The following is a 12,809-nucleotide window of genomic DNA, read 5'->3' as shown; positions in this document are numbered from 1 at the left end:
CAACAGCCTGGGCTAAAGAACAAGGTGACAGGTTTGTGGGAAACGCAAAAGGGTCTCCTCACTTCCTTTATGCCAGTACAACCTGCACTGTCAGGCATTCTTTTTCCAGAAATGAAATATCTGCTCCAGGAACCACCTAAATCTTGCCAAAGGGGAGAGAAACCCTTCTATTTTGCAGTACTGTGTAATAATATGGGAAATGTGCTGTCAATACAATGTCAAATAACCAGGTGGGACATAAAGTTGCATAAATACTAGGATCTCAATCACGTATTATTCTAGAACGTCACTCCAAAAAGAAATAACTAAAAATGCTCATAGTAGTTATTTTTGCTTTATGGGATTACACATGATTACTTTGTCTTTCTAATTTCAGTAATAAGCACATATTGCTACTCAACAGTCAAATGAAATTACTAAAAAAGGAAGGGGTGTTTTTTCCCATAAGGAGGTTTGAATATTACTCAGTGTTCCCTCCCTATCAGAATCACTATGGGAAGATAGAATTGTGATGTATATCAGACACACAGACTGTCCAAGAAACTGTCCACTAATCTCATCAATGAATACAACTAGGAAGAGCCACTGCATAACCTAAAGAGGATGTGGAAAACCACACATGGTGTTCAAGAGAGATCTGTCCCAGAAATGCAGACTGGTAAATCTATTGATCAAACTGACTAAAATATAAATCAAGTGAGGAAAACATGTATAATCATTGAAATACATACCAAAAAAGCACATGATGAAATTCAACATGCAATTCAAAATTTAAAAAAAATTAGTATCTCCTAGAAAATAATATATAGAGATGGTTTAATGATTTTTAATGAACATCATATTTAAATGCAATTTAGCAGCATTTCCATTAATTTATGAGCAAGACAATAATCTCTACTAACCCTAAATATTGCACTGACATATGCAGCCAGTGTAATATGATAGGAAAAACAAATACATACTTAAATGTTAGATAGGAAGACAGAGCTTTTTTACAGGTTATATGTTGTCTCCAAGAAAACCCAAGAAAAGTGGAAGAAAGTATTCACATTATATTCAAGTTCCAGACTGCCTTATGACCTGTCTATCCTTTGATAGTCCTATTTATTTTGGTCCAATCATCAACATTTTTATTAGAGTACTTATTACCCCATAGTCAGACCTGAAGAACAAGAAATGAATTAATGCTACTAACAGCACATTCACTCTCTCTTTTCAAGGTGTGTGTGCTTACATGGTACCTCGCTTTAGGCAAGCATAGCAAAAACAAAGTTTATTTAATACTTTTGCAAAATTATAAATTGTAAAATTTTGTTCTTAGATAAATCTGTTGCTTGCTTTTCAAGAGCCACTTGGCTATATTAACATGATATCATAGCAAACAATGTGCTGATGATGAAGATGAAAAGAGGGAGAGGAAGAACACAACTAACCTTTGGTGTGCATTTCATGCATGCCAAGTACTACAATGAGCATGTTATTCATCTTACTTCATTAATCTTCGTAGTTTGTAATGTTATATGCTCATTTTATAGAAGAGAAAAATGAGGCTCAGAGAGGTTAGGTAACTTTCTAAGATCACATAATGAGGAAGTGGCAAAGCCAAAATTTGAACCCAGGTCTCCCTGCCCATACTCCTTGGGATTAGCCTCTCACTAGAGGACAGCCCTCACGTATGTATTGGTCTGGTTTTCCAGGTCCTTAGGGGAATGAAGATAAAGAGATTCTCAAAAGGGTCACCTCCACGTGCCCTTCCCACAACCCTAACTAAGCCAACGTCCTGGAGAACGGCAGTCCTCTCTTCCGAAGGCCTCTTGCTTTGCATGTTAAAATTAGGAATGGAAAGATTTGCACTAAGATATAATTTTTAATGCATTAACCATTCAACAGCAGAAGTTTAGAGGAAAGGTTATCTCTGAGGCAAAACGATAACTTGTCAGTTTCCATTGAAAAAAAGATTCAAATTCTAATACACACCGACTCCATAATTTTTTTTTCCCACCGAGCAGTTCTACCCAAATCTGTTCTCTCATCCAATTGCTTTCCATTATTCTTAGATCGTCACGCACACGAGACAAGGTTTACATTAAGTTTTAGGGAATCAAATAGACTGCTCCCAAAATACTTGTGTTTCAAATTAACATAAAAACTAAAATGTGTAGTCCTTCCTAGGATATTGGCTGTCCAGGAGCTGCATATATTTATCACATCCACAGCCCCTTGCTTTGTATAAAGTGTCAAATGCTATCACAAAACCAAACTGGGCAGGCACCGCGATGTGTCCAACAAACCACTGCCTATATACAAAGAGACCAAAGGCATTCCAGTTTGCAAATCTCATTGACGGATTTCAAGACCTGAAAGAGAGCTCTGTTAATCCCCTTCGACATAGCAGAAAAGATTGGGGGTAGCGGGTGGGTGGAAGGATATAGGAGACTGGGGGCAGGGGATGGCTGAGCCACAGCAAGAAAACATACAGGCTCATAGCTCGAAGTTGCTTGCATCTAATTACAACAAGGGGATGAACTTGCTCAGAGTACATCCTCCAGCAAACCTGGAGAGTGACAGGATTACCCTGTTATCACACCGTGCATGCCAGTCTTCCTTACCAGGTATCTGTGCTCCTCCTCTCTCTCAAGCACTTTCTGCTTTCTCCCATCTGGGACTTACAGGGAGAACAAGAGGTCCAGCTCTGAAGGAGCTTATAGTGTAAATGCCCGAGACAAACACTGGAAGTTTTTAATAAAAGGAGATACCAACCACAGGCTACTGAAACAAAATCAACAAAAGCAACTAACTCTGGCTGGGAATAAAGAAAAGCTCCCCTAGGAGGCTCCACTGAACTCAAACCTAGAGCATAAGCAGGAGTTTCGGACAGAAAAAAAACAAATGAAGAGCATCCAAAGGACTGCAGGCTGGATTATGGGTCCAGCAGTTCTCAAAGTGTGGTCCCTGGACCAGCAGGATCAGCATCACCTGGGCATCTGTCATAAAACACAGCGTCTCAGGCCCCACCCCAGACCTAGTGAATCAGAACTTCTGGGGACAACCCTCTACTATCTGTGCTCTACCAAATGCTTGGGGGAATTTGTGTTGTTGGAGCTGAGAATCACTGCTATACTTCATGGTGAACTCCAATAGGCAGAAAGGCAGGAGGCGAAACAGGGTTAGAGGGCAGGGGGAGCGAGACAGAGAGATGGGTAGAGGGGTAGGCAGGAAGCATATCTGGAAGGACCTTCTCTCTTATAAAAAGAATTTCAGACTTTGGAGAATAAAGGAGATCCGGCACAATAATATAATTGCTCCCCAAACCCCACCAAATAACTTAAAAATATGCAATCACCAAGATTTATATTATATCATATTTCTATTTTTATAAATATATTTAAAATATATTAATTCTACACACACACATACACACCAACTCCTTTGTACACAGCGAAGGAGCCATGAAGAAGGGGTCAGCGCAGCCTACCTTTCTTTCTGGAGTCTTTCTTGGCGCTGGTTTTCACAGCTACTTGAAGTTCTGTCTCAGTTGACATCCTACTTAATCCTTAGTCCACTTCACACAGATCCCGGGCCTCGGCCAGGCTCATTGAGGACTCCTCTCCAAGAGAAAGACTCCCCCCTTCAGGAACGACACCCCGAGCCGCACATTTCAGTCACTCTTCTGGAGTGCTGCAAATCAAGATGAGAGAACATTCAGAACCACCACTCTTTGGACGTTAAACAGAAATTCTGAAAAGCCATGAACTGGCAACCACATCAAACCATGATATTCTTGCTCTACATTTACAAACAGCTCAGGATTTCCCGAAGCCCTTGGTAGGGTTTATACAGCAAAGGGAAGAAGGGCAGGACTACTGGCAGTTTCTCCAACAAGGCAACTGTGAAACCTTGAATTTTCACAAGGGGCAAACCTATCCCTTTATTTTCCATGTTTCTTTCTTTTTTATGCACCAGATGCCACCCAGAAAATAGAGCAAAGACGTATTTCCTGACCAACCCCGTGGGGACTCTGCCAACCACAGGGCACCCATCTATCAGCCGAGCTCCACCAGAGCCCTAGCAGCTAAGGCAGATCATTGGAAAGCGACCTGTGGTCTGTCCCTCACTGGCAGGCATCACAGGGGACATGGAGTTGACATACAGTTGGGCTCCACAGGCAAGGTGACAAATGGGGCTGAGAAACTTTCCAGCAAGCCAATTTTTGTGTCAGCTTTTCCCCCAGCTATAAGAGCAGACAAGCATTTAATATGAGGAGAGAAAGAAAAGGAGACAGATACACATTTCACTCACTCATTCTTTAATAAATATGCATTGCACATTACAAGGTACTATTAAGTCCAGACACTGCTAGGGAGAGAATAATGATAATACAGTCACTTCAATTACTGCTGGTATTTACTATGCACTTACTATATACTGTGCCCTCAGCTACTGCTTCACATACATTATTTCATCTCATTTAAATTGAATAAATGTATTTCCTTTGTCAAATCAATCGTTTTTCCCAGTGACTATCTGAGAATTATATCAGAATTCTACTGAAAGTGCATTTCACCAGTGCATTTCACTTTTAAGGAATATTAAGAAAAGCATTCTGGAAAGGAATCTTCAAATTGTGCAGCTGGTTTTTACTCCTTCCTCAGATCTAGAACTATTTAATCTTAAAGGGTTCATATCAAATGCCAGTTTCAGCTAAAATGATTAATATAATAATTATTATAATGATCCAAGTCTCTTAATCATGATAATTGAAGTTGGCTTGACCAGCAAGTCTAATATAAAAGCCACATAAGATTATTAGCAAGGCTTAAATAGGGGGATCCCATCTTATCTAAATATACTTGATTTGGTGGTGGTACTGGTGGTGTTTTAATAAGATAACCGTTGCAACGAACCCTAGGGACAGGCATTTGACCTAGAAGTTAATATACCCACATCCCATTCCAGAGTACCTGGATCTCCCAGCGGCAGTTTCCTGCTACTGCAGACTCAAGGAGGCTGCAATGATGGCTCAAATGATTGGGTTCCTGTCACCCATATGGAAGACATTAATTGAGTACCTTCCCTACAGTGTGCGCCCAGCCCAGTCCTGGCTCATTCCTAGCCATGGTAGGTATTTGAGGAGTGAATCAGCAGGTAAGAGCTCTCTCTGTCTCTCAAATAAAATGAGACAGACAGACAGACAGACAGACATGCACTGGTCATGAACATAAGTGCTTAAGCTAAAGGATCCACTGCTTCAACTGATGAAACTAAAAAATTATCTTTATAGAATAAGGTCCATGAAAACCATACATAGAACCTGAGAACTTCTCCTGCAACCTGCTGCACCTGCACCATGTATCATGCCACTAGTGCTTATTCCCACCTCCTTTCCCCCCCACCGGGACAACAGCCCATAGGAAATGACAGATGCAAAACGTGCTCATATATGGACATAATTCATTTTTTTCTTTTCTTTTTTTATTTATTTGACAGGTAGAGTTGTAGACAGTGAGAGAGAGAGACAGAGAGAAAGGTCTTCCTTCTGTTGGTTCACCTCCCAAATGGCCACAATGGCTGGAGCTGCACCAATCTGAAGCCTGGAGCCAGGTGCTTCCTCCCAGTCATCCATGTGGGTGCAGCACATCCTCCACTCCCTTCCCAGGCCACAGCAGAGAGCAGGACTGGAAGAGGAACAACTGGGACGAGAACCAGTGCCCATATGGGATGCTGGTGCTGCAGGCGGAGGATTAACCACGTGAGCCACGGTGCTGGCCCCAGACATAATTAATTTTCTTAGTAATCTATACCATTTTATTGCAAGAAATATTTTTGAAGAGCCTTTTATGTGCCAAGTGCAAACACTGGCTCATTCATGTCAACAAACACTGACTATGCAACCATGCTGGCCAAGAGTAGAGCATCAAAGCATGATTCCTGTCCTCAAAGAAGCTCACCCAGCAAAGACATCAGTCACATAAGAATTCTCAATCTATGTCTATGACCAATACTAAAGAGGTAAAAAGCAAAGAGCAAGATTCACCTTGGCCTGAAAAAATCAATAAAATTTCACAGAGGGTAAGTCCTAGTCTGAGTTCTTGAAGATTATATTTCTGTCAAATGGATTAGGGAAAGGACCAACAGGTTGTCAATTACACAGAGAATGAATGAATGAATGAATGGGTGTTTCAGGTAACAGAATCAGCATGCACAAAGGCAAGGTGGCTTGTGACCAACAATCAAAAGAAGTACAAGTCTAGGGAGGCAATATGTTCCCTGTCTTCCCAATTTGTCTTGTACTCTTATTTTTTCATGGAACTTCTCTTATAAAGTCTGCCTTGACATTCGACTTACACTATGACCTGGTTTTTTGTTTTTGTTTTTGCCATCTTCGTAATTTCAGCCCCTGATCAGCCATGTGATATTAAGGAAGTTATTCAGTTTCTCTTTGCATCAGTTTCTTCATCTATACACCAGGTATAAAAGTGCTAACTTCACAGAACTGCCATGGAAAATAGGCGGGATCACACAAGCCACGTAAGCAATACGACTGGAGGACTATTTGGCACATCTGCTGGCGGCACTTCATCAACCTTAGGCACACAGCTCCCTGTGTCACTTGACCAGGGCCACATGGCTAGTTTGTCACCCTAAGGCCATGTAATCATACCCTTTTTACAAAGAGGGACACTAGGTGAAGTTTGCATTTTGGAGAACTAGAGAAAATGGGTACAGTCTCTGCCCTAACCATCATGCTGTTCTCACACAAAGCAGACAATTAATTCAAAAATGCAGAAAAGAACTAATAAAACATGTGGATTTTGCACAAGTTCAGGGATTCTTTTTTATTTATTTGTTTATTTGACAGGTAGAGTGGACAGTGAGAGAGACAGAGAGAGAGAGAAAGGTCTTCCTTTTGCCGTTGGTTCACCCTCCAATGGCTGCCGCGGCCGGTGTGCTGCGGCCAGCGCACCGCGCTGATCCGATGGCAGGAGCCAGGTACTTCTCCTAGTCTCCCATGGGGTGCAGGGCCCAAGGAGTTGGGCCATCCTCCACTGCACTCCCTGGCCACAGCAGAGAGCTGGCCTGGAAGAGGGGCAACCGGGACAGAATCCGGTGCCCCAACTGGGACTAGAACCCGGTGTGCCGGCGCTGCAAGGCGGAGGATTAGCCTAGTGAGCCGCAGCGCCGGCTAGTTCAGGGATTCTTAAAAGGCTTTGTATAAAGCTAGACTGAATCTGGGCCATGGTCTCCCCTTCAACATTACAACCACAGTGTAGCGCTTCCCCTATTCCATGGGTAACCCCAAGTCCCATGTTTGACAAAATGCGATTGTGTTCAAGTGCAATCAACATCACTTGTGAATTGCTAACGTGCATCCCCGTATCGATAGTGGGAGGAAACCAGCATTTTTCGGAATAGAATCTTAAATCAGGAAGCTGCAGTACAGATGGACTGTATCACCGGCATCCCCTTTAAGTTTCCAAAAGCCAGAGGTTGAGCAAGTGCTGTGAAGGATCTCCAAATTATTTAGGAAATTCATTTCTTTGTAATTAAGGAGATTAAAGTCCTCCAGGGCCAGAAACCATGTGACAACTCAAATCATTTACCCAGTAAAAGCTGTGAAACCCTATCAGTTAAATTCAGGCTCGCCTAGAATTTTGAAATGCTTCAATAATGTTTCTTTGCTCCACACAATCTGCAGTAATTTAATATTCCTGAAGTGTGTCAGGTTTTTTATAATGAGCTCTTCACATCTAACTGTGAATTAGGTAACATTCCACTACAGACATTCTGTCTAGTGAACTGATTCTAAAATGTAAAATTCCATGTTCAGGGATGGGTTTGGGGACAGAAACACCCAACCACAAAGCAGAGAAGACAGACAGAGCTTTTTGGAAAAACAAAGCGCGCAGGTTTGAGCAGGTACACCAGAACAAACACACACTCACACACGAATGTATATTCTCTTCCCCCCCATCCACTCCTCGCCTCATGCAATCCCATGATAAAATAGCTAATGTTAACAGAGGGTCCATTATCAACCAAGTACTGTGCTGTGACATTTTCATATACTCTCTGATTCAATCCTTTCAACCACCTGCAGTGTTGGAGACTATCATTATCTTCACTTACTGGATGAAGAAACTGAGGCACACGTCAATCGAGGAGTTTAGCCAAGGTCACGTAAGTAGCATAGTACGTGCAAAAATACAACCCATTCTTCCCTTCCCCTTCATTCAAACCCTCTCAGATGTCCATCAGTGATGACTGGATAAACGAAATGCTATGTCAATACAAAGTAACATTACTCAGCAAAAAAAGGGGAAGTACTGCTGATAACATGCTGCAATGTGGATGAACCTCGAAAACATTAGCTCAGGTGAATGCAGTTAGACAAACAGGGTGGCATATGACTCCTTTCATATGGAATATCCAAATAGACAGTTCATGGAGACAGAAAGAAGATCAATGGTTGCTAGGGAATTAGGGGGCCAGGGAAAGGGTGACTGACTACTTAATGGGTGCAGGGTCTCCTTTGGCTGTAATATTTTGGAACTAGGTAGAGCTAATGGTTTCATAGCCTCACTAATGTAATAAATAGCATTTTGAAATGAGGAATTTTATGTTAGGAAAATTTCAAGCCAGAAGAAAGTCCTTCCCAGCCTAATACATTAGCCTTATATGATATCCTAAAGAGACTTTGAAAAATCTACTGTAGAAAGGAAAAGATAGCCGTAAAAACTGGATGAACAGGGAGTCTTCCCAGAACCAGGACTAGTGGGTGTGTGCGCTAAAAACAACACACTGCTATCTGCGCGTGATGTGATACTCAACTTCATCCAACTGTGAAGCATTGAACACAGGCCTTTTACCAACAAAACACAGAGCTATGCAACAGTTCAGACAAGGAACCTGTTGCCTCATCAGTAAAATAGGAACACCACTACTGCATGTGTGAGGGGTAGAAGATAAATGATTTTGGGCACTAAGAAAGCCTGGCTCCATCAATGCCAATCTATGCATGCTATCTTTTGTGTAAGGAAGCAAGCGACAAACATCAGATTATCTTTGCAAAAAGACAACACTGAAGAAACCAAGCAGAAAACATGGTTTGCTCCTTGGGGAGACACTGAGGGGTGAAGTGCCCGGGGAAAAGGCAGGAGGGACATGGATGAGGCTGACAGGGACACCTCACAGAGTGTGGCTTTTACACCACTTCCACATTTAGAAAGACAGTCATGTTCCATATACCTGAGAAAATTAAATTAAATTAACAGGGAAGGCAAGTGAGGTGAAGTCTAAAACTGAAAGCAGACATGAGCCAATCACTCCGATTGCATGGTAAATGAGCAGCAGCAGTAGCACCCAGCAGAAGGGGTGAGTGAGAGAAACTCATCAAAGAGCTTGAGAACTTGGGAGTTAGGCTGCACACACTCAGCCTCGGGCAGGGGCAGGGCAGCCAATGAATGCCACCCACTTCTTAGGAGGCTTGTTTTTTGCACAGTGCTGAAGCTATTTTAGATGTATTACAGGATTCACAAAGGAATAAATTTAGCATTGATGTTCTGGGGAGCCAAGATTCTGATTACAGAAGAAATGTTAAATTATGAAAAGAAGAAAGGCAGGAACGAACACTATGGGCATAGATTGGAAATTGTAGGTTTCAGGGTAAAGTCATGATTTATAAAATATACATGTATTTGCATATGAATGTATGTATGTATGTATGTATGCATGTCCTTATTTTTTTTTTTTTTAGAAAGAAAGAGATTTAACAGAGAGAAAGAAAAAGAAAGAGAAAGAGATCTCATTTTTTGGTTCAAACCCCTCCTCACCCCGCCCCAGTGCCTTCAATAGCAGGGAGGGGCTCAAGCCAGGAGACAGGAGTTTAATCCAGGTCTCCCATGTAGGTGGCAGGAATCCAATTACTTGACACATCACCTACTGCCTCCCAAAGTCCCATATTAGCAAGAAGCTGGAGTCAGGACCCAGAGCTGGGAGTTGAACTCGGGCATTCCTACATGAGACTGGGGCATCCGAAAGAGCATGTTAACCTTCAGGCCAAAGGCCCACCATCCCACCCACTGTGTATGGGTGTTTGTTTGTTTTTAAAGATTTACTTATTTGAGAGGCAGAGCTACAGACAGAGGGAGAGACAAAAAGAGAGATCTTCCATTTGCTGATTCACTCCCCAAATGACCACAATGGCTGGAGCTGGGTCAATCCAAAGCCAGGAGCCAGGAGCTTCTTCCTGGTTTCCCACGCTGGTGCATTGGGCCATCTTCCATTGCCTTCCCAGGCCATAGCAAAGAGCTGGATTCAGAAGTGGAGCAGCCGGAACACAAGCCAGCACCCATATGGGATGCTAATGTCACAGTCAGAGGCATAGCCTACTATGCTACAGCACGGCCTCCGTGTGGGGTGTTTCTATGCAAGTATATCTTAGCTTTGTAACTAGAAGGCCTGAGAAGCAAAGAATCCTAGTCACAACAAGGCTCCTACTCCTCATATTTTGGTTTCTACCTTCGTTCTCCAGGGCTTGAGAAAATGACTGATTTCAGGGCTGGGGTAGGCTGATGCCAGATGAGCCTGAACTATCTTGTGTCCCTGGAAAGAAAGTGCTCATAACACAAAAGTGAAGACAAAATGCCATAAGGAGACTGAAACCATCCCAAAGGGGCTGCCGTAAGCCTACTCTGGAGCAATTGAAACCGTGATACAAGTATAATTAAGCATGAGGATAAATAAGAAAGCACTGAAAAGGTGGACATCCCTGGATCCGAGTGAATGACACAGCGCTCGGGGCAGAAGCACAGACTGCCTTGCTCAGAGGAGAGTCAGCTGAATGGTCAGTGCCAGCAGAGAGCTGAAGTTCCTGCCCGGTGGACGCCAGCAACAATTCTTGGGGATAGAGAGGGTATCTGCAGGTCTTAAAGTGCTTTCCTATTTATTATTTATCAGTTCCAAGGGAAAATTTTTAACTATGCAGTAGAGAGAGAGAGAGAGAGAGAGAGAGAGAGAGAGAGAGATATGATCAAATTTAACAGCAGCACACAGGGGCAGATGGATAACCTGGGATACCCAGAGAAGAACACAGCATCACTACCCGGTGCCATGTAAGGTTCTGGCCAGGAATCTAATCCCAAGATGCAGCTGAGAACGGGGTTGGGGAGGGTACCCTTCCAAAATACAACAGAGAAAGGCCATGGAAAATTTCAGGTTAAAAGGTACTAAATAGATAACTGAATAAAGTAGCAGTCCAGGATCCTGCATGAGAAAGAAGAGAATTCTACAGAATTACCTGTTGCCAGAAAAAAGAAGTGTTTTCATAACTCATATTATCCACAAACATTCTGAAGACTCAACTTAGAACCAGGAATTAGCACACATACATGTGCACAGAGAGAAAACAAATGATAAATCAAATGGGGTAAAACGTTAGCAACAGGTGAATTTAAGTAAAAGGAATAGGATGGTCTTTGTACCTTCTTATTTTAACACGTTTTCCTGTAATTTGAGACTATTTCCTATTTTTTCTTTTCTAATAGTCTAGCTCACACCTAGCACACAGAGGTATGCAACTCTTGCAGCTCTGGCCTCACCTTTCCCCTAGTTTTAGACCCACTGTGGCTCCTGAAACAGCATGCTTTCTCATTCCCAAGAATAGCTGAGGTTAAAATTAGCTTATGGCTGCCAGTTCATTTTTTTTATTTTTAACTTTTATTTAATGAATATAAATTTCCAAAATACAGCTTATGGATTACAATGGCTTCCGCCCCCCATAACGTCCCTCCCACCCGCAACCCTCCCCTTTCCCACTCCCTCTCCCCTTCTATTCACATCAAGATTCATTTTTGATTCTCTTTATATACAGAAGATCAGTTTAGCATACATTAAGTAAAGATTTCAACAGTTTGCTCCCACACAGAAACATAAAGTGAAAAATACTGTTTGAGTACTAGTTATAGCATTAAATCTCAATGTACAGCACACTAAGGCCAAAGATCCTACATGAGGAGTAAGTGCACAGTGACTCCTGTTGTTGACTTAACAAATTGACACTCTTGTTTATGGCATCAGTAATCACCCTAGGCTCTTGTCATGAGCTGCCAAGGCTATGGAAGCCCCCTGAGTTCACCAACTCTGATCATATTTAGACAAGGCCATGGTCAAAGTGGAAGTTCTCTCCTCCCTTCAGAGAAAGGTACCTCCTTCTTTGATGACCCGTTCTTTCCACTGGGATTTCACTCGTGGAGATCTTTCATTTAGGTTTTTTTTCCCCCCAGAGTGTCTTGGCTTTCCATGCCTATAATACTCTCATGGGCTTTTCAGCCAGATCCGCATGCCTTAAGGGCTTATTCTGAGGCCAGAGTGCTGTTTAGGACATCTGCCATTCTATGGGTCTGCTGTGTATCTCACTTCCCATGTTGGATCGTTCTCTCCCTTTTTGATTCTATCAGCTAGTATTTGCAGACACTATTCTTGTTTATGTGATCCCTTTGGTTCTTAGTCCTATCATTATGATCAATTGTGAACAGAAATTGATCACCGGGACTAGTGAGATGGCATTGGTACATGCCACCTTGATGGGATTGAATTGGAATCCCCTGGTATGTTTCTAACTCTACCGTTTGAGGTAAGTCAGCTTGAGCATGTCCCGAATTGCACATCTCTTCCCTCTCTTATTCCCACTCTTATATTTAACAGCGATCACTTTTCAGTAAAGTTTCAGCACTTAAGAAGAATTGTGTATTGATTACAGTATTCAACCAAAAGTATTAAGTAGAACAAACAAAAAAAATACTAAGAGGGAT

At 42.3% G+C, this 12,809-nt stretch overlaps 1 protein-coding gene across 15 annotated transcripts in view; it reads right to left on the bottom strand.

Moving 5' to 3' along the window:
- DAB1 (DAB adaptor protein 1) overlaps positions 1–12,809 on the bottom strand; it is a 911,827-nt gene that overhangs the window by 309,799 nt on the left and 589,219 nt on the right. For all 15 annotated transcript variants that reach the window (XM_051857724.2, XM_051857725.2, XM_051857727.2 and 12 more), the window contains one exon: positions 3,476–3,678. In XM_051857724.2, the coding sequence (XP_051713684.1) occupies positions 3,476–3,542 (67 nt within the window). In that variant the 5' untranslated portion in view covers positions 3,543–3,678. The remainder of the gene's footprint in view (positions 1–3,475; positions 3,679–12,809) is intronic.

Source organism: Oryctolagus cuniculus, chromosome 7 (genome assembly GCF_964237555.1).
Source record: "Oryctolagus cuniculus chromosome 7, mOryCun1.1, whole genome shotgun sequence".
Lineage (NCBI taxonomy): Eukaryota > Metazoa > Chordata > Mammalia > Lagomorpha > Leporidae > Oryctolagus > Oryctolagus cuniculus.
This window is presented reverse-complemented; position numbering and strand designations above follow the sequence as displayed.